The 26819-nt window shown below is 47.5% G+C and overlaps 1 protein-coding gene across 1 annotated transcript in view; it reads left to right on the forward strand.

Moving 5' to 3' along the window:
* The window catches only part of LOC142311321 (5-hydroxytryptamine receptor 3A-like), a 75056-nt gene that overhangs the window by 8527 nt on the left and 39710 nt on the right, over positions 1–26819 (forward strand). The window contains exon 2 of the mRNA XM_075349633.1: positions 14991–15160. Within this exon, the coding sequence (XP_075205748.1) occupies positions 14991–15160 (170 nt within the window). The remainder of the gene's footprint in view (positions 1–14990; positions 15161–26819) is intronic.

Raw genomic sequence — 26819 nt, forward strand, 5'->3', positions numbered from 1 at the left:
ATGTGGCTTTTTAAAACTCTGAAGTCATCATTCATTGGCTAATTCATGTCTTATGGGCACCGAAAATGTATCACAAGTGATTCTCATTTGTGATTTACCACAAGCGAGTCAAAATGTGTTTCCATACTTATTTAATGTAAAGGGTGCCAATACCAGTGTCACAGCAGCTTTAGGTTTTTCTATTTTTCCCTCCCATTGATTTTTCTTTTAAATTGTTGTTTATGATTTGCTCTTTTGTATTTAACACAAGTGCTCTATTCAAAAAAGCTGTTTCACTTTATTAATTTTTTTTTTCAGGAGATATTCTACATTATGTACTTAAACTTCATGGGTGCCAATAACAATGAGCAGGACTGTATGATAACATCATCTGGGTACAGACTAATAATATGGTTGAAGTCTCCTATTTTTATTCTCTATATGTCAGTATCAGAGCAAATGGACTTGGCCAGAGACTCTGTCGCGGACGGGGGCACAGACCATGGCAGGGGGGGCTGCTCGAGACACTTGGATCCGGGATCATGGCTGTGGCTCGAGTGGCAGCCGGACCAGGGCTCGTGCAGCAGCCCGTCGCCCACAACTGAATAAAGGGGTTATTTACAGGGGAGAGTTTGTCAGTGACGCCATCCGTGGGTTGCGGTGATGGTTGGTGGCACCGCCACTGCCTTGGTATGGGGTGCCCGGGGCTGATGGAGCAGGGCAGCAGGATGGTATCCCCTCCACGGTAGGGGAGGTGTAGTCCCAGGGCCCAGGTGTGGGTGGAGTGGAGTGCTGGGGCGAAGTCTGCGGGGATAGATCGGGTGATACCGTTGTACTCACTATTTCAATAAAGTCACACAGAGTCCAGGTAGTAAACCAAGTGCCGGATACCGGTAGCCTCCGGAGGGGTGTGGTCGGGTCCCGCACACCGGTAGACAGGACAGGGCCCCTTCCTCCTGCACTTCTGTGTTGTTGTCTTGTGTGTTGACTAGTCCGCATGAAACGGGAAAAGTCCACTCCCAGTGTCTTTGCTGTGGGAGCTGTCGCCCGCGAGATCTGACCCTTGGGATTTTAGCAGGCACTTGCAGATGGCCTATCCCCCGCGTTGGGCTTTCGTCTCGCTCTCTGGGCTTACTGGTGGGACAAGACTTGGAATCTTGTCTCCTGCTGGTTAATTGGAAAGGTGCTTGTGTCGCGGGCGGGGAGGAGGGTGTCAGCACTGCGCTCACCCCTCTGCTCGGGTCCGGCGGCTGCTGCTCAGTGGTGGCTCGAGCTATGGGCCGGATCCCGGGGGTTCTCGAGCGGCGCTCCTCGCCCGTGAGTGAAAGGGGATTTGGGTGTTGGGATATTGTTTATTGTCCGTGACGCCACCCACGGTTGTGGTGATTTCACCACCGCTGCTCGATGTGGGGATCCCGGGAGTGATGGTGGGGAAGCAGCTAGTTGTTGTGTTGCCCCTCCGTGGGTAGGGGTTGGTGGTCCCGGGGCCCGGTGATGAAATGGGAGATGCAGGGCCTGGTGGGCGCAGGGACGCGGGGGCAGCGCTGTGCCTTGCGGCACTGTGGTACTCACTCAGCCTGAGACGTAGACACAGTTTTACGGTAAACCACACGGCTGGAAAGACGGTTCCCACGGACGGCTGCACTTGCTCTCCCAGTAGGTGATCGTGATGTCCCTTTTCCTTGCACCTTTGTTTCTGTGTTGGTAACGATGGGTTCCCACCGGTAACCCGCTCCCCGGCTTCAAGCTGGACCGGGGGAGCTCTACTCTTTGCCCGCAGGCGCTGGCCCTGAGAAACTGGTGCCCTGGCGGTGGCGGTGTCTCTGCTACACTGGTTGGGCTGTTGCCTTCAATCGGGACTTGGTTGTTGGGGGATCTACGTCCCCTTCACTGACGGATTTGGCAAATTCTGGCGACTCCTAGCCTTGCCGGGGTCCGAGAGGCCCCTGCCCTGGTGCTGACTGTCCTTTGGTACACTGCTCCAGACCGCCGGGCCACTACCCGTCCGCGGTCCTTCCAGGAACTTCCAAACGGTCACCCCTTTAGACAATCACCAACGTTGCTGACCTTGCTGACCCTGTCCTGCACACAGCTGGACTCCCTTCAGGCTTTCTTTCTGTCACCTTTCACCTTACTTCAGTTTCTCCTACTCCTCCTTTACTACTTCACTTCCTTAACTCATCTTAGCTGTTTACTCCTCAAACTCCGCACACTATCTGCCTGGTTTCTTCCCGCCTCCAGAGCTGTGAACTCTTCGGTGGGCGGAGCCAACCGCCTGGCCCACCCCCTGGTGTGGACATCAGCCTCTGGAGGAAGGCAACAAGGATTTTAGTTTAGCTGTGGTGTTCCTAACTGGGGTGTAGGGTGTGATGGTGCAATGACCTGTGACCCCTGGCTTGCCCAGGGCGTCACATTCCCCCTTAGCAAAATGCAGACCGTCCGCGGGCTGCCCGTCCAACACCGGTTTTATTTTTCTGTAAATGCATAAAAAGGGGTAACATAGTAAACGGTAACATATTTACATTTTTAATGAATCTTCCCATAACGGGAGGCACTTTTACTTTAACGTTTCAAACGGTTTACGGTTACGGTTTCCGCTCTCTCCCACCCAAGTAACCTGGCCCTGATGCTGCCCCTAAAACCCAGGCAGCACCCCTTGACCCACAGTCCAGCACACGGTACCCGAGCGGGATCTGTCCTTCCCCTCCAGAGGGTAACCACCGGTTCCTTTGGTGGCTGGGCCCCAGCCTGCTCTGCTGCGGGCCCTCCCTCCAATCTGCCTCTCCGGAGGCGGCAATTGCGGAAACGGTAACGGCAAACAACTTATTTACAAGCCACTTAATATTTGTGGTTGCCCTGCAAGTTCACGGGCTTGTCCATGGATAGTTCCCATGCAAAACCACTTTTAAACGGTCCCCACGGGGACAACGGTGCTGGCTCCGGCCGGTTGCAAATCACTGTAGACAATCAGGTGAAGTACACGGTAATCATTTTCTTATCATTTTTCAAACTTTCAAACACAAAACAACTCTTTAAACTCAGTGGTGGTCCCAACGGGTACTGTTGCAGCGGGCATCCGCTGCCCTACTCCGGATATTCAGGCTCTGGTGCTGCTGCCAAGGGAGGGGGCGCGGCGCTCACTCGGGACTCTTGGCTGCCCCTTAGCTTAGCGTCCAGCGCGAACCACCCCCGCTCCCCACAGTGCCGGGTGTATTGCACGATGTCGCCCGGCATCAGGTTGCGGCCGGGATGCTCTTCAGGCAGGTGGGCATTCACATCCCGCCGGGCTATAAACACTTCGGCCTCCAGGCCCGGTTCGTAAATAAACCCATAGCCCCGGCGGACATCAAACCGCCTCACCTGCCCCTCGTACAAAGGGCCCCGGACACGGAACGTGGTCTGGCGGAGATTCTCCTTCTCCCTAATCGCTCTGGCCACCAGCTCAGCCTTCTTCCGTTCCCTTTCAGCGATCTCCAGGCCCAACGGTACCGGCTCCCTATCCCAATACGGCGCTGCTGTGAGCTCCGGCGCACGGGTCGGGCCCCGCGGGACATCCTGGACATTGCCCACTGTCAGGAATCTGGGCGGCATGTCCCGCGGTGTCTTGGCCTTGGGCGCTGCCTTGCAGCAACAACCCGGCGCTACCTCAGCCGAGGTGTGGGGGATGGGCATAGGGGCTTTCCGCTGCTGGGCCTTCGGCTCGGAGCGGGTCATCGGCTCCGGCTCGGGGGACTTCTCGGGGGATGCCTCCGGTTCAACCTTCGGAATCTTCCACGGCAACACCTCCGGTTTACTACGGGCTCCGGCTACAGGTTGGCCCGCCTGGGCGGGGACGCTGGGTCTTGCTACCGGTTGCGGTGGTAGCAGGCCTAATGGCGGGGTCACGGCCTCCGGACGGGTGGCGAGGGAGGCAGCGGGGGGAGAGGGCTTGGACCGGGTCCCTCAGCCGCAGCGACCGGTCCCTCGGGGACATAGGGGCGTGGGTCACTCACCCTCCCTTTCTCCGCTTCCTCCTCGCGTCTCCGCACGGTGGCTATAACGTCCGCCATGTCGGCCTCCCACTCCTCCATGAGGAGCTGCATCTTCACCTGCAGCCGTTGGTAGAGCTGCGCGGTCCGGATCTCCACCCACGCCACGGTTCCAGGCGCGGGGGCTACGGTGTCGCGGGACGGCATCCACATGGTGACTTTTTCTTCCAGGAACGGGATGTCTGCAGAGTCCTGGCGTCCCTGCTTTTATAGCTGCAGCTACATGCAGCCAGCCGCCATCGCGTCCCCCTTAGCTCTTTCCGGCCCCTCCTCTCTCGGGGCGGGTTTTTGGCCTTCGCGCCTCTGCTACTCGAGAAGACGCTCGAGCGGGAAATTTTCGCGCCAAAGATGGCGACTTCTGAAATTTTTCAGCCGGATACCTCCGGCGGTAACAAGGCGCACCTCTACCAAACGGCAGAGCGGTAGGATCCTGTTCGTGACGCCAAGTTGTCGCGGGCGGGGAGGAGGGTGTCATTACTGCGCTCACCCCTCTGCTCGGGTCCGGCGGCTGCTGCTCAGTGGTGGCTCGAGCTATGGGCCGGATCCCGGGGGTTCTCGAGCGGCGCTCCTCGCCCGTGAGTGAAAGGGGATTTGGGTGTTGGGATATTGTTTTTTGTCCGTGACGCCACCCACGGTTGTGGTGATTTCACCACCGCTGCTCAATGTAGGGATCCCGGGAGTGATGGTGGGGAAGCAGCTAGTTGTTGTGTTGCCCCTTCGTGGGTAGGGGTTGGTGGTCTCGGGGCCTGGTGATGAGATGGGAGATGCAGGGCCTGGTGGGCGCAGGGACGCGGGGGCAGCGCTGTGCCTTGCGGCACTGTGGTACTCACTCAGCCTGAGACGTAGACACAGTTTTACGGTAAACCACACGGCTGGAAAGACGGTTCCCACGGACGGCTGCACTTGCTCTCCCAGTAGGTGATGGTGATGTCCCTTTTCCTTGCACCTTTGTTTCTGTGTTGGTAACGATGGGTTCCCACCGGTAACCCGCTCCCCGGCTTCAAGCTGGACCGGGGGAGCTCTACTCTTTGCCCGCAGGCGCTGGCCCTGAGAAACTGGTGCCCTGGCGGTGGCGGTGTCTCTGCTACACTGGTTGGGCTGTTGCCTTCAATCGGGACTTGGTTGTTGGGGGATCTACGTCCCCTTCACTGACGGATTTGGCAAATTCTGGCGACTCCTAGCCTTGCCGGGGTCCGAGAGGCCCCTGCCCTGGTGCTGACTGTCCTTTGGTACACTGCTCCAGACCGCCGGGCCACTACCCGTCCGCGGTCCTTCCAGGAACTTCCAAACGGTCACCCCTTTAGACAATCACCAACGTTGCTGACCTTGCTGACCCTGTCCTGCACACAGCTGGACTCCCTTCAGGCTTTCTTTCTGTCACCTTTCACCTTACTTCAGTTTCTCCTACTCCTCCTTTACTACTTCACTTCCTTAACTCATCTTAGCTGTTTACTCCTCAAACTCCGCACACTATCTGCCTGGTTTCTTCCCGCCTCCAGAGCTGTGAACTCCTCGGTGGGCGGAGCCAACCACCTGGCCCACCCCCTGGTGTGGACATCAGCCTCTGGAGGAAGGCAACAAGGATTTTAGTTTAGCTGTGGTGTTCCTAACTGGGGTGTAGGGTGTGATGGTGCAATGACCTGTGACCCCTGGCTTGCCCAGGGCGTCACACTTGCAGCTGTCCTTGCCCTAGGGTCCAGTTACCTCGACTGTGCACGGCCTCCGGACCGGATTCCTGCTGTTGGCACTGGCGGGCTACAACCCTGACCCGGTCCACTTAAAGTCTCCCGCGACCGGATTTCTGTCGCCTGTGGCCCTGCTCTGCCGTCTGCCACCTAGTCAGCTCAGGTAGTCCGGTAGCAACAACCCCCGACTACCACTTCATTCCTCTCACTTCCACTGTCTAAGCTTATCTCACTTGTTCCCTCCCCTCACACCTCAGAACCCCTAGGGGGGCGTCACCATCTGCCTGCCCCCGCCCACTGGTGTGTCCCTGCTGTCCTGGGGGGTGACTAGGCTTTGTGGCTGGTGTTGTACCTGTGTGGGGTTGTGTTGTAAAGGTAAGGAGGAGAGAGTCCTGCATCTGGAAGATGGATGCAGTCTCCTGTGACAACCTGATTTTGTCAAGGCGTCACAGCTCCATCACCAATGAGAATATTATTTGCGAGAGAGGACACCCCCCACTGCTTATAAATGGGTAATTTATAAGACATGAAACCAGAGGCTAGGACAGCAGCATTAGGGTTTGAGTAGAGAGACATTATTGCTGACTTAATTGGGCCTACCACAACAAATTTGCTCAAACCCTTTCTCAAGATATAGTGGTTCAGATTATATAATCTAGAAAAATAGCTGGCAAACGTATCTGTAATGTCAAATGGGCTGTGGCTTTTAGTGTTATTAGGGCTTTCCAGATACTCTGTTCTGCTCTTAATTTATTGTTTCTTTACTCGTCAAGCCAAAAGAATATCTAACTTATCTCGCATTGCATAAAACTTAGATTTCGATTTCCTCAGGTTATTTTTTATATGAGAACAAGAGAAGGGAACAGAGTTGGAACCTGAGTGACAAAATCTCATTTGAGATATTGGACAAAGGAGTAGTTTTATTTGATTTTTCAAAGAGTTGGATTTGGGCCATTAAGTTATTTAAAGTTGTTTCCTTAAGTCTCTTTGCACGAGAAGCCATTTTTATACAAACTGCCCCTCATAAATGCTTTGTGGGATGATCATAACATTTCATCTGAAACTGAGCCGTTATCATTGACGATAAAATATTCTGACATAGAATTAGAAATTTGGGCAACAAAACTCTCATTGGTTAGTAGTAGAGCTTCTTGGACTCGCAAAAAAACGGGACCAGTGGATTACTGCTCAATAAAAAAAAACTCTGATCCGCTCCGGAATCCGGTGCCCATGTAAATCAATGAGAACCAGAATCCGGAGATTAAAAATGTTGGTGGAAGGGATAGGGGGTAGGAGCATGCGTGGTATACTCACCCAGGCTGTGTCATGGCGGCAAACTCCTTCTAGGTTACGATTTGCCCTTTCGGAGCCGACAATTCAATATTCACTGTTTTGCCAGCCCACTGGCGCGTGTAATTGGTTGCAGTTAGATGCGCCCCCACCCTGAGTGTCTGCGTGTCAGCTGACTGCAACCAATCACAGGCGCCAGTATGGCTGGTGGGTGGGGAAAGAAATGCAAGTGTCTGCGGGTCAGTATGGTAAGCGTGCATGTAGACAAACACATGCGGCCCGCTCCTGTCAGAAGAGTGTGCGGCTGTGGTGGTGATGCGACTCGTACAAATCTGGCATGAGATCACACGGCACGGCCTGCCGCTCTCTGAACATATGCATGTACCTAGAAACACATGCACGCTCCTGTAAGAGTGTGCAGCTGTGCCGGTGATGCGATGTCAAACTCGTACAAGTCTGGCATGAAATCACCCGGCACGGCCTGCCATTTTCTGAACATGAGCGTGCATGTACCTTGAAACACATGCACGTTCGTGTCAGATGTGTGCGCTGATGTGCCGGTGAGGCGATGTCAGACTCGTGCGAGTCCCTCACAAGTGTGACTGCGGCCTAAGAGAAAGCGCATGTGGCTTTTTTTTTTCTTTATTATTTAAATAAATAATAAAAAAGAAAAACTGACGTGTGGTCCCCCCCAATTTTGATCCCCAGCCAAGATAAAACCGGCTGGGGGCTGGTATTCTCAGCCTGCAACCGCCCATTATTGCCACATCTGTTAGATGTGACAATCCCGGTGCTTTACCGGCTCTTCCCGGTGCCCTGGATCGGTGGCAATCGAGGTAATAAGGGATTAATAACAGCGCACAGCTGCTACTAAACCCTAGGTTAGTGATGGCACAGGCGTCTATGAGATACCTCCATCATTAACCTGAACATGAAAGTAAACAAACACGGTAAGAAACTCTAGCTTATTTCTTGTTTTGTTTATTTTACCTTTAATTCCCGAATCCGGATCATGCACCCGGAATCCCGTGCCAGACATCTAGGAAACCGTGCGGATCCGGACTTTTACAGTCCGGATTCGCTCAGCCCTAGTTAGTAGTTGACTGTTTAAATGCCATCTTGGAGATCTGCTATTAGCGAATTGGTCAGAGAAATGGGGGTATGATCTGACCAGGAGATTACTCCCACTGTAATGTCTTCATAATTAAGAATAGCTTTACTGTCAACTAGGATGTAATCAATTCTACTATATAAACGATGTTGAGTAGAGAAGAAAGAGTAATCACTCCCGTTTGTGTGTAGATTTCTCCAGATATCATATAAATGATGTTCAGCAATTATAGGACCTAATTCTTTCTTACTTGAATTGGTAGAGGAGCTATCACCGTTTTTAGAGATAGGAATATTGAAGTCCCCACATAGGATTAGATACCCTTGAGAGAGATCTTTCACTTTTAGCAATAGTTTGCGGATTAATGATATTTGAGAAGTGTTAGTTAAATAAATTAATGGAATAGTATACACTACTCCATCCAAAAAGCCAACCAAGATAACAAACCTTCCCCTGGGTTACTAACCATCTTAATTCATTTCATTCATTTAAAGGTAACAGAATATGATATAAGTATTCCTACACCTGCTTTCTTACTATTGGCATTCGCGAAAAAGGAAAATAGACATTTAGCATGGCCCAGTCTAGCAGTGTCTTGTTCTAATAAGTGCATATCTTGTGTATATATATATATACATATATATATATATATATATATATATATATATATAAAAAAATAGATATATATATATATTTATTATATCACAGTCCTTTTACATTCAATGAAAGAAATTGGATGCTCATAACTAAATAGGAATCAAGTTTTTATCTGTTTCATGGCCATGACCTTGGGAGGGGGAAAAAGAAAAAGAAAAAAATTTAAAATTTGTCGATTTAATGAAAGATTATTTTATACCATAGGTCTACGCGTTTTTGTGGTCCTGAAGAAAAGGTCCTCACCTCGAAACACATAGACCTATGGAATAAAATAATCTTTCATTAAATCAACAATTTTTTTTATCATCCTTTGGCGACATAGCGACTTTAACCCCTTCTACTCTCCAACATTGAAGGTACCCTCAATGGTGGCAGACCACTTTGACACTATGCGGCTTGTGAGTCGAGGAGCCCGGTACCGGTGAAAGAGCTGACATTGGGCCATTCCAGTGGTTCCAACTGTATCGGCATCCTAGATGCCGATATAGTTGAAAGTAATGATGAAAGAGGGAGTGTTCTCCCTTGCCTCCAGCATTCTCCCTTGCCGCCTGACGTCTCAGCACAGTCGGCGCGATTGTATCACTACAGCACCTGTTGTGCTAAGATGCAGAATTTTTACCATGGGTGAACGGTGGTAGGTGAGTATTTATTTATTTATTTATTTTTAATCAATGAGTACACTGACGGCTGGGGTGTACATAGAAATCATGGGGCCGCATAGCAGAAATTTGAATTGGGTCTCCCCCCAGGTTCAATGCAGTCACTGTCACAGCGCCTACCCCTTCCCTGAAACGAAGCTTCATCAATGATGCTTGTTTCAGGGGCAGCTCTGTCCCTCTCTGCTTGGTGTGCACTGTGCGATCTGCACAGTGACAGTGTCCCCTCTGTTTTTAGCTCAGATCAGTAGATGTCAATGTGGGTATGGCGCTGGTTTCTGCACTCTACCAGGTACCCTGAGCTCACTTACAGTGCGTGCTGCTCTATGTTGAGTCTGAGGTGTCAACAGAGCAGACGCTGTCACTGTGCAGATTGCACAGTGCACAGCAAACAGGGAGGGACATAACAGGGACACATGCGTCCCTGAAACAAGCATCACTAATGATGCTTCGTTTCAGGGAGGAGGCAGATGTTGTGACTGTGATTGTAGCTTCTGCCTCCTGCTCTGATGATGCTTTGTTTTAGTATCCCAGCATGCACTGGGATTCTCATACGAAGTGTCATCAGACAGGAAGTAAGGGAAAAAAAATCAATAGTAGTTGGATTGTGTAGTCAGGGAAGGGTAGGAAACTTTTAATACAGCCATATTAAAAATTAATTTAGCTTGAGGACACAAATAAATAGGGATTTAGATTGAAATTTATTCAGCCTTCAGATCCCCACTTTAACAAATGGGCGTTATACAGCAGAATGTGTCTGTAAAAAGTTTGACACGAAGAACTGAGGGGATAGTGTCATACATTTCTAGGATGAAAAACAGAGGAATAGCACAGAGTCTCTTTAACACCTCTATCATTTTCATAGCTGTGGATAAAAGGGTTGTCCAGTACTTAGATTTTGATGACCTTTCCAAATCAGTGGGGGTCTGACACATGGCACAGATTAGCTGTTTACAGCTACCACATTGGTTGGCTGTAGACAGTGTACGAAGCTAGCACAGCATTGCTCTGTATTTTTTGGAGTTGAAAAAAAGACAAAGAACAAGAGGCGATCCAAATAGGTCCAATTATATTTTATTAATAAAAGTGCGGACAGGAAAAGGGAGTCAAACCCGGCATACATCACTGCAATTAACATATGCACTAATTGTGCAAAACATTACATAGCGTCAAGATTATGAGCACATATGCACCGTCAAATAATAAAATCTGCTTGAAATATAAAAGAGTTTATTTCTTCTATATATTTACTTTATAAATATCCCTTAATAATATACACAATTCAATTCTCCCTATATGCACACAGTGAAAAAAGTTATATATACTGTGGAAACCACATAAATTGCTCCAGGTTCAAATCATGGGTTATATACTTAATTCATGGACATAGTCTCATAAATTGCATAGCAATAACTCATAGGGTGCATAGAGGATATGATATAACCACTATCAACAGATCATTTTAATATATCAAAAAGGGGAACCATCAATGTCCCTGGAAGAGTATAAAAACTCAGTAATCCTCACATGCATGGAAGAGAAATCAAGAGCAGTATCTGATGAAAAAACCACATACGCAGCTCAAAGCACAGCCCATAGAGCGCTATATAATCTGTGGACGTAGTCACACAGAATGTCCTTCAATTACCCATGAAGTGCATGGTAGAATAAAATATACGGGATATGAGCATTATCCTTCAGTTAATAGACAGAAATTGCTTGCCAAGCAGGACTGCCATATATATCTGGGACAATAGAAATCACGATGTGATATGCTCAATATCCCTCAATTTAGATTCAATTATACTCACATGCACACCAAAGAAATCAGGAGCTGTATATGGTAGAACAAACCACAAGGGCTGCTCAAAGGTTGAACATGGAGCACATTACAGTCCGTGGACTTTGTCACAGAAAAATATCCATCATTTACTTTGCCCATAGAATGCACAAGGATATACGGGATATAAGCATTTATCCAGAATTAAATTAGCAGAAGCCGGTACCTATAAACCCACAATTCAGGACTAACATATTACCTAGGATGAAGATAACTGCAGTGGAATGCGCCCAATGCGCATTTCGGTGTAAACCTTCGTCAGGGGGCGTGAACTAACACAGGGGAAGTGAGGTAGATATAGGCCACCACTCTCACCGATTGGGCAGCAAGGTGACGCACAAGAGACCGGCCGACCGGAAGTCCCGCCTCACAGACGCGTCATGGATACACGAACGCTGGGTGAACCCGGCGTCCACGTAACCATAGAGACGCGGCTGAGAGCGCGAGAAATCCTGACAGGCCACGCATGCGTACACTGCAACAATACGGTGAGAGAAAAGGATGCGGTATATCTGCACAGCCAAATATCCAAAGAAGAAGACACACTGCACATAGCAATCATAAGGCAGTTAAGTGATATATATCATGAACACACTATCAGTATTATAGCAGGTTGCATTAATAAGGATATAAATCAGCGTATCTGAACAAAGTTGTCACATGATACAACTGTAAATCAGGCTGCCACACAGGGCCACACCAGCAATAAAATTGGAATCATATAATCAGAAAAAATTGCTTGTACCAAAACTATCAAGAGCACTCAAAAGAGTGTGGTAAGATAGGTATCTACAGATCGTAGCAAAAATAGTAAAAATAGTGTGATCGTGTGTAGCTGCCCGCCAACAATATAATCTCTCATAAAAAGAAAAGAAAATGCAATTACATGATCCAGCAGTCATTATAAACAGCATAGTCTAATAACCATCTTTATAGTCAAATACAGTTACATACAGTAACCTGCGACAGTACGATACTAATACATTAATTGCCAATTATAAAATAACGATATACAAATTTCAAAAAGCACAGTATCACTTGTTGTAGAGATCGTCATGTATATGTAGCCAAGGGAAAATTCGTAGTGTCTTCTTCCAATATCGGCATTATAGATACAGAAAACCAAATGAAGAAAAAAGGAGAAGAAAAGTGGCCTAAAGAAATATAATAAAAACAAGTTAAAAACAAATAAAACAAAGGGAGAAACAAGCTTTATAGAAAAGGAATAAAGCTCATATGCTCATTAAGGCCATGGGGCTGAACCGTACACAGACGCCAGATCCACCGCGTCTCCAATTGTCCCAGTCTCTGACTAACCCGGCCACCCCGTATATCTATATCCAGCATATCAATACCACGGACCATGAATTTCCCAGAATCCGATCCATGAAATAATTTGAAATGCTTAGGAATTGTTTTAAGGGTGTTCACATCACTGATATCCCGGGCGGCCTATATTCCTAGAATGTGTTCACGAACACGAACTTTTAGTTGCCGAGTCGTGAGACCAATATAGATTTTTGGGCAAGGACAAACACCATAATATATCACACATTTAGATTGGCAAGTAATTCTCTTCAGAATTTTAAAGGTCTTTGTAGCTGAAGAATTACTAAATGTGTCAGTGCGTGATACATTAGGGCAAGCAACGCATTTATCACAAGGAAAGCTCCCACCCCTAATTGATGGATTTTTCAAAAACAATTGTTGTGAGGGATTGGGATCATGGAGACTGCGGACAAGAAAATCTTTAAGGTTCTTGGCTCTGCGCACTGTAATCTGTGGTTGATGGGGTAAAATCTTAGCCAGAATTGGATCGGCTTGCAAAATAGGCCAAGACTTCATCAAAACTTGTCGAATAGCATTATGTTCGGAACAGTAATCAGTAATAAATCTCACTGAGGTAACGTTCTTGTTGGGTTTCATGGAATACAGCAAATCATTTCTAATCGAATATTTTGCACGATGATATGCATGCTTGATCGTACGCTTGCTGTATCCCCTCTCAACAAAACGCTTGGTCAACTCAACAGACTGTTTCTCAAAATCACTGTCGTTGGAACACAGCCTGCGAATACGCAGGAATTGTCCGACGGGTACGGATTTGATCATATATGGCGGGTGAAACGAAGACGCATGAAGTAATGTGTTGGTGGCTGTGGCTTTCCGATATAAATTGGTCTGTAAAAAATCCTCAGAGTCCCTATACACCAGAACATCAAGAAATGCCACAGAATCGGGAGAGTATTGGTGAGTAAGGTAGATGTTGCGAGTGTTGGAGTTCATCTCTTGAATAAATAACAAAAGGAAATCAGAAGTCCCCTGCCAGATTAGGAAAATATCGTCGATGTACCGTGTCCATAAAAGGACACGGCCCATCGACGAGAGACAATCTGGCAGGGGGAGGTCTCTCTCCCACAGCCCCAGGAACAAATTAGCATACGCGGGCGCAAAAGAAGCGCCCATCGCTGTACCCTGGAGCTGCAGGTAAAAATACCCCTTAAAAACAAAAAAATTATGTGTAAGAGAGAACTCCAACAGTCGCAACAGTAGCTCAACAAATTGTGGAGACAGTTGTGTGGTATTAAGATAAAATTTAACTGCCTCAATTCCGTCAGCATGTCGGATGCTGGTGTATAGGGACTCTACATCACAACACACCAACAACGAGTCACCGCCAATATACAGACCGTCAATCCGTTTGGGAAACTCTCCAGTGTCTTGAATGTAGGAAGGAAGATTCCTCACAAGAGGCTGGAGTTGATAGTCAAGCCATCTATTGATGTTTTCCAAAAAAAATTTTTGGAGTTGGTGGAGGTTGCCAATCGCAGTTTGGTGGAGGGTAGCCCAATTGGCTCTGGTTCTCACAGGGGAATTTAATCAAGTGGTGACGAATAAAGATGAAAGAACCTCAGGGTCGAGGCTCTGGGTTTAAGCTTGGAAAACTACGTAAAAATGCCCATGGTGAGTATTGACTGTGCTCATGTCTGAGGGATTATCTGCATTGTCTGCGTTGCTGGAAGTGTTTGTTTGTCCCAAATTAGGCTTTCATTCAGTGTACTGAGATGTTTTGTTCACGAAAACTTGAGAAAAAAAAGCCACACTGCCCACCCACCTCCAGAAATGTTTTGCTATGGGCCTAAAACAAAATACTTCTGGAGGTGGATGGGTGATGTGTTTTTTTTATTATTATTATTAATTCTCCATGAATAAAACATCTCGGTACGCTCAATGTAAGCCTAATTTGCGACGAACAAACATTTCCAGCAGTGCGGACAATGCAGGTAATTTCTCAGACTCAAGCACAGAACAACACTCACCACGGGGATTATTACGTCATTTTCCGAGCCCTAACTCCGAGTCTCTACATCTCTAGTGACGAGTAGAAAAATAATCCCAGTTTAAGGCGATGAAAGGCCCGGGGTAGTGATTTATGTTTAATTGTCGGTAGGTTAATAGGTCCCTCTGAGCTGGTGCAAAGTGGCTAGAGGCAAGATACAACCTGAGCGGGGGATGAATATTTTCTACATGTCTAATGTATGGGTCTTTGAGGACCAACCCTCCATTTTCTAGATTTATTTATCTGCTGTAGACAATTTAATCCAATGTTTGTGTGCAGTCTGGTTATTTTGGAAGGAATGGGGGGGCTTTTAATGGGATACATCATGCATGACTTGCCTATACTCCTTGTCATGTACAATCCTCATGCAATCCATTCTCTCCCTTTTTCATCTGCCCTTCTAGGTTACCTGCCTGGTACATTGCAAAATGAGACCTGCAAGCACTATGATGTGGTCGAGTATCTCAATATCACAGAACGTGAACATCTGCTATTAATGACCATCCCAAAAAATGACTGGACAAAGCCATTGATAGTCTCAGTGGACACAGTGTTTGTCTCCATCCTGGCTGTGGTGAGAGCATGTTTTATGGAAAAACAACAATGCTAGCAGAGCAATTCCCAAGCAGGCAGATGGGCAGGAATGGTGTGATGGTTGTGGGCTTTAACACTAGAAGTCCCAGGAATTTCGAGCTCCATAGGGTTTCAATGGTAGAAATGTTAAATGACCTCTCTCTGGGACTTCTAGTGTTAAACCTATGCCATCATTTTTATATGTAACAATAATATTGCTCCTGCCGGAATCTAGCACAAGGTCAGCTGTCAGCTGTCAAAGACGGGACTAACTAAAATAAAGAAGTTTCGCAGGCGGTGGGGACGCGCTCACCACGCTCGAGCAGCGCTCCTCGCCCGTGAGTGAAAAGGGATGGTTTGGTTAGGGAGATTGTTCGTGACGCCACCCACGGGACGTGGTGATGATGGCACCACCGCTGCTGGTAACGGGTATCCCGGGAGAGATGGTAGGGTGCAGCTAGGATGTTGTCCCCTCCGTGGGTAGGGTGTTGGTGATCCCGGGGCCCGGAGGTGTAACGGGGAGGCCGGATGGCTGGGGTGCAGGGACTGCACGGCGCAGTGCCGGACGGCACTGGTGTACTCACTCAGACAATCACTGACAGAGTCGTTGGTAAACCAAAACAGCCAGATGGACGGGTCCCGCAGACGGCTGCAGTGTTGTTGTTGTGCTCTCCCCGGACGGCTGATGGTGGCTGTCTTTCCCTGCACCTTTTAGAAATGTTCTGACTCCTGTGGTTGCCCACCGGTAGTCCGCTCCCCGGTGTATAGGCGCCGTAGGAGCCCGTTTTGCCTGCAGGCGCTGGCCCTTGGATCTCTAGCCTGTGGCGGTGGCTGTATATCCTCTCTGGGTGGACGGTTGCCTTCAATCGGGACTTGGTTGTTAGGAAACCCCTGGGGTTCCTGTCACACTCGGATTTGACTATTGACGGCGGCTCCAAGCCTGGTCGGGGTCCGATGGCCCTGTATGTGTGCTTAGCTTCACTCCGTTCCCCGGTCCGGTACCGGCAGGCCGACGCCCGACCCCGGTCCTTACGGCTCTGCGGAGTTCCACCAACTCCTGCAGACGGTCACCACCGTCTGCCAACCTTGCTGTCAGTGCCTGGGCTCCTACCCAGACACCTCAAGTGTTTACGCCTCTCACTTTCACCTCCAAGACTGAACTGACACTTTTCCCGCCTCCAGGCCTGTGAACTCCTCGGTGGGTGGGGCCAACTGCCTGGCTACGCCCCACCTGGTGTGGACATCAGGCCCTGGAGGGAGGCAACAAGGGTTTTTGTCTGACTGTTGTAACTGCCTAGGGTGGGGGGGTGTATGTTGGTATGTATGTGACTACCTGGCTAGTCCAGGGCGTCACAGAAGCAAGTTATACTCCATCTGTTGTCCAGTTTCCAAAGCAACATATATGTGTTTTTTAAACATGAAAGAGGTAGTAATATAAAGTAGGACCCAGTACAATGTGGTTTCTGTGACGTGGCTACTGGGCAGGTATCAGAATGGCCATTCTGATATGCAAAACACCTCAAAAAATATTTAGCATTTGGGTTTTTTCTGCTTTTTGTTTTTTAAGTTCCAAGCATTGGCATGTAAGTCTTTTTTTTGTCTGTATAGTTAAATGTGCTGCAAATTCAAGGGGTTGTCCAGTCTAAATGATCAAGTCTACAGTCCCGCTATGCGACTGCAGGATTGTGAATCCTTACATCACACGCACTGTGAGTTGTGAGGATTAGCCAGTGTCAGTGCCAGGAACGACGATCATGTGGTTGAGAGTATGCGATATCCATATTTAGGGCTTACTCACACGGGCGTATTAATCGAACGAGTGCAATATAATGAAAAAAGATATTGCACTCAGACCTATTGCACTCAGACCTCTTTGAGTCAGTGCAGATCTGCGATTTTTTTTTTCCAGCTGTGTTGAGCATGGGAAAAAATTACAGCATGAGTGAACTCGTAAATCGGATGATACTCACTTATTCAAGTTAATGGATGTGGGGAAAAAATCAGATGCCTCACGGTCCCATCCTAGTGACATCCAGTTTTTAAGGGTACAATACCATTGAGTAACATAGAACACTGTAAATGAATAATAGTTGCTGAGAAAAAACGAATTGCACACAGACAGCACACAGATGACAAGTGAGAAAAAAATGTTCTACTTTTCTGGATGAAAATCAGACCGATTTTTTTTTTATACGCTCACATGACCCCAGCCTTAGGCCGGGGTTACACTGTGGTATATTTCCTAATGTGAGAGCATTCAATGCAATATGCTGATGACATTTCTCCATCTTCTCCACTGTCTGTCTCGGCGTATATCAGACTGCACTCAGATGACATCAGTGCAGTGTGATGTTTCACACGCACCTGTAGATACATATACGTGGTGTGATTTTTGGTTCATGCTAAATTGACTTAAGAAAAAAATTGCAGATCTGTTCTCTCTTATTGATTAACATTGGTCTGAGAGCTATGCAACATTTTCTCACATTGCATTAATCTGATTTAAACGCTAATGTGAGCGAACACTTAAGCCTGCTTTACACGGGACGACCGATTGTGCGATTTCACAATCGATCGTACCCGCCCCCGTCGTTTGTGCGTCACGGGCAAATCGCTGCCCGTGTCGCACAAAGTCGGGAAACCCCCATCACATGTACTTACCTGCTGAGCGACCTCGCTGTGGGCGGCGAACGTCCACTTCCTGAATGGGGAGGGACGTTCGGTGTCACAGCGACGTCACACAGCCGCCAGCCAATAGAAGCGGAGGGGCGGAGATGAGCGGGATGTAAACATCCCGCCCACCTTCTTCCTTCCACATAGCCGGCGGGTGCCGCGGGACGCAGGTAAGCAGAGTTCATCGTTCCCGGGGTGTCACACGGAGCGACGTGTGCTGCCACGGGAACGATGAACAACCGGCACAAGTAAAAATAAACGATATTATAAAACTGAGCGACGAGTACACGACTCACGATTTGTGAGCGATACTGCGTCGCTCAGAGGTTTCACACGAGACGACGTCGTGTATGATGCCAGATGTGCGTCACGAAAACTGTGACCCCAACGATGCATCGCACGATCCGTCGTCTCATGTAAAGCACCCTTTAGAGACTGAAGCCTTGTGAATTTAGATCGGACAATCCACTTAAGGCCTCAATCCCACTTGCAAATAAATAATCGCTCCAATTCTCATCCCAAAAACTAAGACAAGGTCCATGGTTATTGATCCCTTCCAAGCCTAAAACTACCAGGCCGCAGAAGTGACGCATCACATTAGATGTGCCTATTCTGGCACTTCGAATCAGCTCTTCCCAATTGCCCTGGAGTGTTGGCAATCGGGGTGATGGTAGTTAAGGTTAATAGCAGCTATGAATTGTCAAAAAATACAGGTAGGCATTAAGCCCTGGTAATGGAGAGATGTCTATAAGACACCCCTATGACTAACCCAGCGAGCAAAAAGAAAAAAACACACACACAAAAATAGTTTATTTAAAAAAGACACTCACAAGCATTTTCCCCAGCTCACCAATTTATTTAAAAAAAACAACACATGCAGGTCTGAAGTAGTCCAGGGAATCCAACGTAGTCCGCAAATTAAAATCTGAAAAAACATAAAAAGCGAGAAATCAAAACAAGAGATTGTCCCTCATTCACCAATTTATTAGAAAGCAAACTTCCCAACAGGTCTAATGTAGTCCAGCGTTTCCCACAATGTTCCCTGACTTCACCAATCAAAGGCTTTGGGCAGCAGCCACTTCAAGCCCATGGTACCCTTTGTTACTGATGTCACCGCTTTTCACAGGCGCTGGGTCTCGCAGAGTGCATTGTGAAGTGGGAGTAACTGCTGCTCAAAGCCAATGGAGCCTCAGAACAATGTTCAATAGCTTTTGATGGACAGAGTCGGGAAACATCATGGGAAGCGCTAGTGTGGCGCCCCTGAGGGTTCAGTCGCCACATGTTACTGCGCCTCACTTAGGGTGCAGTATTCATTTCGGGTAAGGAGAAGTTTCATTGCTGGTGTGATCACATTTCATCCATACACATAGCTTAGTAGCCAAACATAGGCTAGGGTAGATGATGGAGGTGGCTGTCATGGGAATGGGACTTTATACTCACTAGTTAGCACCTGGGAGGTGGAGCTAGACAGGGAGGAAGAAGAAGCAACATTTACACATAGTCCGCTCAAGACAGGCAAGGAGTCAAGTCGGGACCACGGTACCACAAGTCGGGACCACAGGCAACATCACATCGCTGAGGCAGGAAGCAAACCTGGGCGCCCACGGCTTGGAACCCGGGTCCTCTAAACCTAGGTTGGAGAAAGGCTCATCCTTCACTACACCGGCAGTGACCCCCAAATTATCCAGGATCGACGGAGGTCCATCATGGTGGAAACCAGCACTCCAACGGTAACAACATTACAGTGAGTAAAGAACTTGAACTGCAATTCGTGGTGTCGTCCCCATCCCTGCCGGTGCCTCGCGCTACGGCACCATCAGCTACTACTACCACCATCATCCTCCTTGGGACCTAGCTCTACCTGTGGGGAGCTGCAACATCTGAGCTGCGTTACTATCCGCCCCAGAAGAGAGAGACCTTCCGCAGCAGCGGCTTCCCTTATAGCCGCATACCACAGGTGGCGTCACGAAATAACTACTCCCTTCATCCCCCAACCCCCCATCCTCTTTAGTGACACCGGTAGTGTCACGGAACTGGGCCAGGCCGCTGTAACAAGCCTAAACATCACCGGCCCGGTGACGAGTGGTGAACCCAGGGACCCCGTGGGCGCGTCACTAGACTATGCCGGACCTGCATGGGAACATTGCTTTCTAACAAATTGGTGAATTATTTCTCTGTTTTTAAGGTTTACACTTGCAGACTACACCTGCCTACGTTAGTTTACCTGAACTATGTCACACCTGCATGGGATTTTTTTTTTTTGCTTAAGTAAGTTGGTGAACCAGGGAAAACGTCGGGACTATTTTTTAAAATAAACTATTTTTGGGTGTGTTTTTCATTTTACTTACGGAGTTAGAAATGGGGGTGACATCTCTTCATTACTAACGTCAGGTCTTGATGGCAACTAAGTTTTGGGACAATTCACAGCTGATATTAGCCCCAACTACCATTAGCCTATTGCCAAGTCACAAGGGCAATTGGGAAGAACCGAGGTGAAGCTCCAGAATTGGTGCATTGGTACCACTTATGGGAAGGCTGTGGTCTGGTAGTTTTAGGCTGGGAAGGACCCAGTAACCATGGAGCTTCCCAGCCTAATAATATCAGCTTAGAGCTGTCTGCTTTACCCTTGGTGGTTTCATAAAATAAGGGGACCCCCCTCGTCATTTTTTAAAATTATTTATTTACCGTAATTATTAAGTTAAAAAAAAAAAGCTTAAACACCCTTTAATGCCACATGAAAGACGCTAAAGGGTGCAAGTTTATAATATGTAGGGGGGTTGTGAAATTATATACTCTATCTGCAGGATATTTATCTATTCTAGCTATCTAATATCTTACTATCATTTATCTACCTATATCTTTACATTAGTTTTTTCTTCCTTTGACATGTGTGCATAATAATAGGACGCTATACAGAAGGTCTGTGTGCCGTCCAATATTTTTCTCACACCTATTGACTTGCATTATACGTGGTCATACGCAACATGTTGTAATTCTATCCTCACTCAATCCAAATACAGCTGAGGAAAACCTCGAAGATGATCACTGAATAAGATTGGTTCAAGTGCAATGCTATCTTTTCTCTCATTGCACTCGTCCAATTTAGTAAATCAGCTCCAATATGTTAAAATACACAAAAATAATATAAAAGATAAAAATAAAAAATAGACAAAAACAAAAAAGATCATAAAATCAAATACAAATAAACAAAAATTACACTACCCGTGCAAGTGTCATGCCCACGGGGTCTTGGGGGTTACTCGTCACCGGTGTAGGGAGTGGGATGTCACAGTGGCCAGGCCCGGTTCCTTGACCCCGGCGGTGTCAATAAAGATGGAAGGGTTATTTACAGGGGAGGAGAGTTTGTATTTGTGATGCCACCTGTGGTTTGCGACTAACATAGGAGCCGCTGCAGCGGAAGATGTCCTCTCGGGCAGATGGTAGCGCAGCTGGGTTGGTGCAGCTCTCCACAGGCAGAGCTCAGGCCCCAGGGATGTTGGGAGTAGTAGTAGTCCACTCTATTAAAGGAGCGCCGGGCGCGAGAAGGATTGGATGACTCAGGGGTTGCAGTTTAAGTTCTCTACTTACTGAAATGTCACCGCCTTTGGACTGTCGGACTCCGCTGTCATGTGCTCCAGCCGATCCCGGATAGTTCGGAGGTCAGAACCGGTGTTTGTTGATGTGAGTCCTTCCTACTTGCGCCATGTTGTGTGGGTCCCTGTGACTTGAAGCTACACAGGAACCCGAGTATTTGGATGGACTCCGTTCCTGTCCCGTATGGCAGGCAGCACGAGTCCGTTACTGGTGCTGCTCTTTTGTCACGACTCCTGGCTCTATATGCTGCTGTGCCCCGGGTGCATTGTGTGGGCCAGAAGACTTGAAATCCTCTGCCCGGCCGATTCTGCTAGCGGGACATGCAGTGCCCACAAGCCTAGGGCTCCGCACCCTGTTCTGGGCGCTCGGTACTGAGGAAGCTATGGTGCAGCTCTCCCCTCAGCAACCGTGTTCTCCCCACGCCTCACTTGTTCCCCTCTTGCTGACTAACCGTCACTGACTGCACTCATTGTGTGTGTATGTCGCCTTCTTCCTTGTTGTCTAGCTCCGCCCCCAGTATTCTGAACTAGTGAGTGGGAGGTCCCATACCTTGCGGTGACCATCCAAATGACCCTACCCTAACCCAGTCCGGTGAGAGGGCAACTAACTGTGTGTTTTGGTGAATTGTGGTTTACCGGCAATGAGCTCCTCCGTACCCCGGATAAATACTGCACCTCTGGTTAGGTGCAGTACCCTGTGGCGACTGAAGCCTCAGGGGTGCCACACAAGTACATATGGTTGCCATAGCAGCCCGTAACAAAGAACTATAGATATTTTGAATCTAAGTCATCAGAACAAAATAAAGCATCTATTATGATAGTTTATGTTAATATAAATTTCGTAATTTACATAGTTACAAAGGTTGAAAAAAGACGTAGGTCCATCTAGTTCAGCCTTCTTCCACCAATTCTACATTTTGTCACTAAGTCACTTATAACCAACAATGTTGTACAGTTAGGTCCAGAAATATTTGGACAGTGACACAATTTTCGCGAGTTGGGCTCTGCATGCCACCACATTGGATTTGAAATGAAACCTCTACAACAGAATTCAAGTGCAGATTGTAACGTTTAATTTGAAGGTTTGAACAAAAATATCTGATAGAAATTGTAGGAATTGTACACATTTCTTTACAAACACTCCACATTTTAGGAGGTCAAAAGTAATTGGACAAATAAACCAAACCCAAACAAAATATTTTTATTTTCAATATTTTGTTGCGAATCCTTTGGAGGCAATCACTGCCTTAAGTCTGGAACCCATGGACATCACCAAACGCTGGCTTTCCTCCTTCTTAATGCTTTGCCAGGCCTTTACAGCCGCAGCCTTCAGGTCTTGCTTGTTTGTGGGTCTTTCCATCTTAAGTCTGGATTTGAGCAAGTGAAATGCATGCTCAATTGGGTTAAGATCTGGTGATTGACTTGGCCATTGCAGAATGTTCCACTTTTTTGCACTCATGAACTCCTGGGTAGCTTTGGCTGTATGCTTGGGGTCATTGTTCATCTGTACTATGAAGCGCCGTCCGATCAACTTTGCGGCATTTGGCTGAATCTGGGCTGAACGTATATCCCGGTACACTTCAGAATTCATCCGGCTACTCTTGTCTGCTGTTATGTCATCAATAAACACAAGTGACCCAGTGCCATTGAAAGCCATGCATGCCCATGCCATCACGTTGCCTCCACCATGTTTTTCAGAGGATGTGATGTGCCTTGGATCATGTGCCGTTCCCTTTCTTCTCCAAACTTTTTTCTTCCCATCATTCTGGTACAGGTTGATCTTTGTCTCATCTGTCCATAGAATACTTTTCCAGAACTGAGCTGGCTTCATGAGGTGTTTTTCAGCAAATTTAACTCTGGCCTGTCTATTTTTGGAATTGATGAATGGTTTGCATCTAGATGTGAACCCTTTGTATTTACTTTCATGGAGTCTTCTCTTTACTGTTGACTTAGAGACAGATACACCTACTTCACTGAGAGTGTTCTGGACTTCAGTTGATGTTGTGAACGGGTTCTTCTTCACCAAAGAAAGTATGCGGCGATCATCCACCACTGTTGTCATCCGTGGACGCCCAGGCCTTTTTGAGTTCCCAAGCTCACCAGTCAATTCCTTTTTTCTCAGAATGTACCCGACTGTTGATTTTGCTACTCCAAGCATGTCTGCTATCTCTCTGGTGGATTTTTTCTTTTTTTTCAGCCTCAGGATGTTCTGCTTCACCTCAATTGAGAGTTCCTTAGACCGCATGTTGTCTGGTCACAGCAACAGCTCCCAAATGCAAAACCACACACCTGTAATCAACCCCAGACCTTTTAACTACTTCATTGATTACAGGTTAACGAGGGAGACGCCTTCAGAGTTAATTGCAGCCCTTAGAGTCCCTTGTCCAATTACTTTTGGTCCCTTGAAAAAGAGGAGGCTATGCATTACAGAGCTATGATTCCTAAACCCTTTCTCCGATTTGGATGTGAAAACTCTCATATTGCAACTGGGAGTGTGCACTTTCAGCCCATATTATATATATAATTGTATTTCTGAACATGTTTTTGTAAACAGCTAAAATAACAAAACTTGTGTCACTGTCCAAATATTTCTGGCCCTGACTGTATGTACTGAGGAAATCATCCAGCCCTTTTTTAAAAGTTGTTATAGTGTCAGCCATTACTACCTCTTGTGGTAAGGCATTAGGCTATGTCCGCACGTTGCGTTGTTTACCGTGTTTCTGCAGCGTTTTTGCGCTAAAACGCATGCGTTTTTGTTTTCCAGCAAAGTCTATGGGAAAAGCAGAAATCCTGTCTGCACTTTGCTTTTTTTTCTGCAGCGTTTAATTTGCATATTTTGGGTCAAAAACCATGCTGAAAAAGAAGCAGCATGTCAGTTGTTTTTGCCATTTCTGCAGCGTTTCCTTAACATTGGAGTCAATGAGAAATGGCAAAATGCAACCAAAAGCACAATTCCTGCGTTTTTCATGCTTTTTACCTGCTTTTCCACTGCGTTTTTGGCTCCAAAAACGCATGCTTTTCTGGCCAAAAATTAAAGGGTTCTAATGTTCCTTTACACACACACAATAACCGAAAATTTAAATGCTAAAAAATAATAAACTTTACCTATTTTTCTGTTAAAATGTGCATAACCACTATTATTTCATTAAAATTGATAATTTTCCATATAGTTTTATTAAAAGTTAATTTTATCCTTTTTTTCTCTTTTTTCATTCTTTTTGACTATTTCAATTTTATTTCTCAGTGTCTTGATCTACAAAACGCATCTGCAGAAACGCAGGTGAAAACGCAGGTAAAAAGCGCTGAAAACGCACTAAAAACGCGGTAAATACACATGCGTTTTTAGCGCTAAAAAATGGTCAAAAGCCATTTGGTCAAAAACCAAGGGAAGGAAAACGTGCAGAATAAACTGCAGGTACTCCGACGCAACGTGCGGACAGAGCCTAACACAGTCTGACTGCTCTAACTGTAAAGAACCCTTTCTTATATAGCAGTTGGAATCGCCTATAATTTCATAGTTAACTTCAATTTAATATTTAATTTAATAATTTTAATTTTAATATTTTTTTTATTTAATTTTATATATAAAAAAAATATTAATGCAATATAGAGCTTTTTTTATCCATACTATCCCTAATATAACAATAAAAAAATCCTAATAATGTATAAATCATAAACAGCCCCATGCATAATAACAAAAAAAAAACCACATCAAAAAAAAAAAATAACAATAAAAAAAATGTAGTTGACGGTTTAATTGAATAATCAGGGCTGTATTTTGCCTTCATGCTGCCCTAGGCACTTTAAGTGGTCGCGCCCCTTATTGACAACGTAAAACTGAGTTTTCGCACACGACATCTGTTTAAGGCAGATCTACTCTGTAAAACACTTTAAGGCTATGTGCGCACGTTGCGTACAGTTCACTGCAGAAATTTCTGCAGCGATCTGAAGAGCACATGTGCGCTTCTAATCGCTGCAGAAAATGTCCGTAGTGAGCGCCGATTCCATGCGCTCTGCCTGCAGCTCCTGCCATAGACAGAGCAGGAGCTGCCGGCAAAGCGCAGGAAAGAAGTGACATGTCACTTCTTTTTACGCAGCGCTTCGGCAGTAGCTGAAGCGGTGCGCTCTAAAGCGCCATGTGCGCACGGCCCCTGCACAATCTCCATAGACTGTGCAGGGGACGCAGGACGCATGCAGTTACGCTGCGCTACAAAGCGCAGCGTAACTGCATGTATTTGCGCAACGTGCGCACATAGCCTAAAAAGTATCAATGAGAAACGAAGGCCACTAACCCCCCCCCCCAATGGGGATCACCACGGGCACATCAAAACATAGCATGAGTATAAAATATTCCCACCACACCGTCCCCACTTATATACTGTGACTGTCACACTGCCCCTAATAAACTACACACTGCCCTCCCTTATAAATTATACCCACCACACCTTCCTCAATTATGAAATATGATCTGCACATTGACCTCACATCATGCTGCCCCCTCCTCACAATGTCCCATGCATGCTGCCCCCTCCTCACAATGTCCCATGCATGCTGCCCCCTCCTCACAATGTCCCATGCATGCTGCCCCCTCCTCACAATGTCCCATGCATGCTGCCCCCTCCTCACAATGTCCCATGCATGCTGCCCCCTCCTCACAGTGTCCCATGCATGCTGCCCCCTCCTCACAGTGTCCCATGCATGCTGCCCCCTCCTCACAGTGTCCCATGCATGCTGCCCACTCCTCACAGTGTCCCATGCATGCTGCCCCCTCCTCACAGTGTCCCATGCATGCTGCCCCCTCCTCACAGGGTCCCATGCATGCTGCCCCCTCCTCACAGTGTCCCATGCATGCTGCCCCCTCCTCACAGTGTCCCATGCATGCTGCCCCCTCCTCACAGTGTCCCATGCATGCTGCCCCCTCCTCACAGTGTCCCATGCATGCTGCCCCCTCCTCACAGGGTCCCATGCATGCTGCCCCCTCCTCACAGTGTCCCATGCATGCTGCCCCCTCCTCACAGTGTCCCATGCATGCTGCCCCCTCCTCACAGTGTCCCATGCATGCTGCCCCCTCCTCACAGTGTCCCATGCATGCTGCCCCCTCCTCACAGTGTCCCATGCATGCTGCCCCCTCCTCACAGTGTCCCATGCATGCTGCCCCCTCCTCACAGTGTCCCATGCATGCTGCCCCCTCCTCATAATGTCCCATGCATGCTGCCCCCTCCTCACAGTGTCCCATGCATGCTGCCCCCTCCTCACAATGTCCCATGCATGCTGCCCCCTCCTCACAATGTCCCATGCATGCTGCCCCCTCCTCACAGTGTCCCATGCATGCTGCCCCCTCCTCACAGTGTCCCATGCATGCTACCCCCTCCTCACAATGTCCCATGCATGCTG

Source organism: Anomaloglossus baeobatrachus, chromosome 5, assembly GCF_048569485.1.
Source record: "Anomaloglossus baeobatrachus isolate aAnoBae1 chromosome 5, aAnoBae1.hap1, whole genome shotgun sequence".
Classification (NCBI taxonomy): Eukaryota; Metazoa; Chordata; class Amphibia; order Anura; family Aromobatidae; genus Anomaloglossus; species Anomaloglossus baeobatrachus.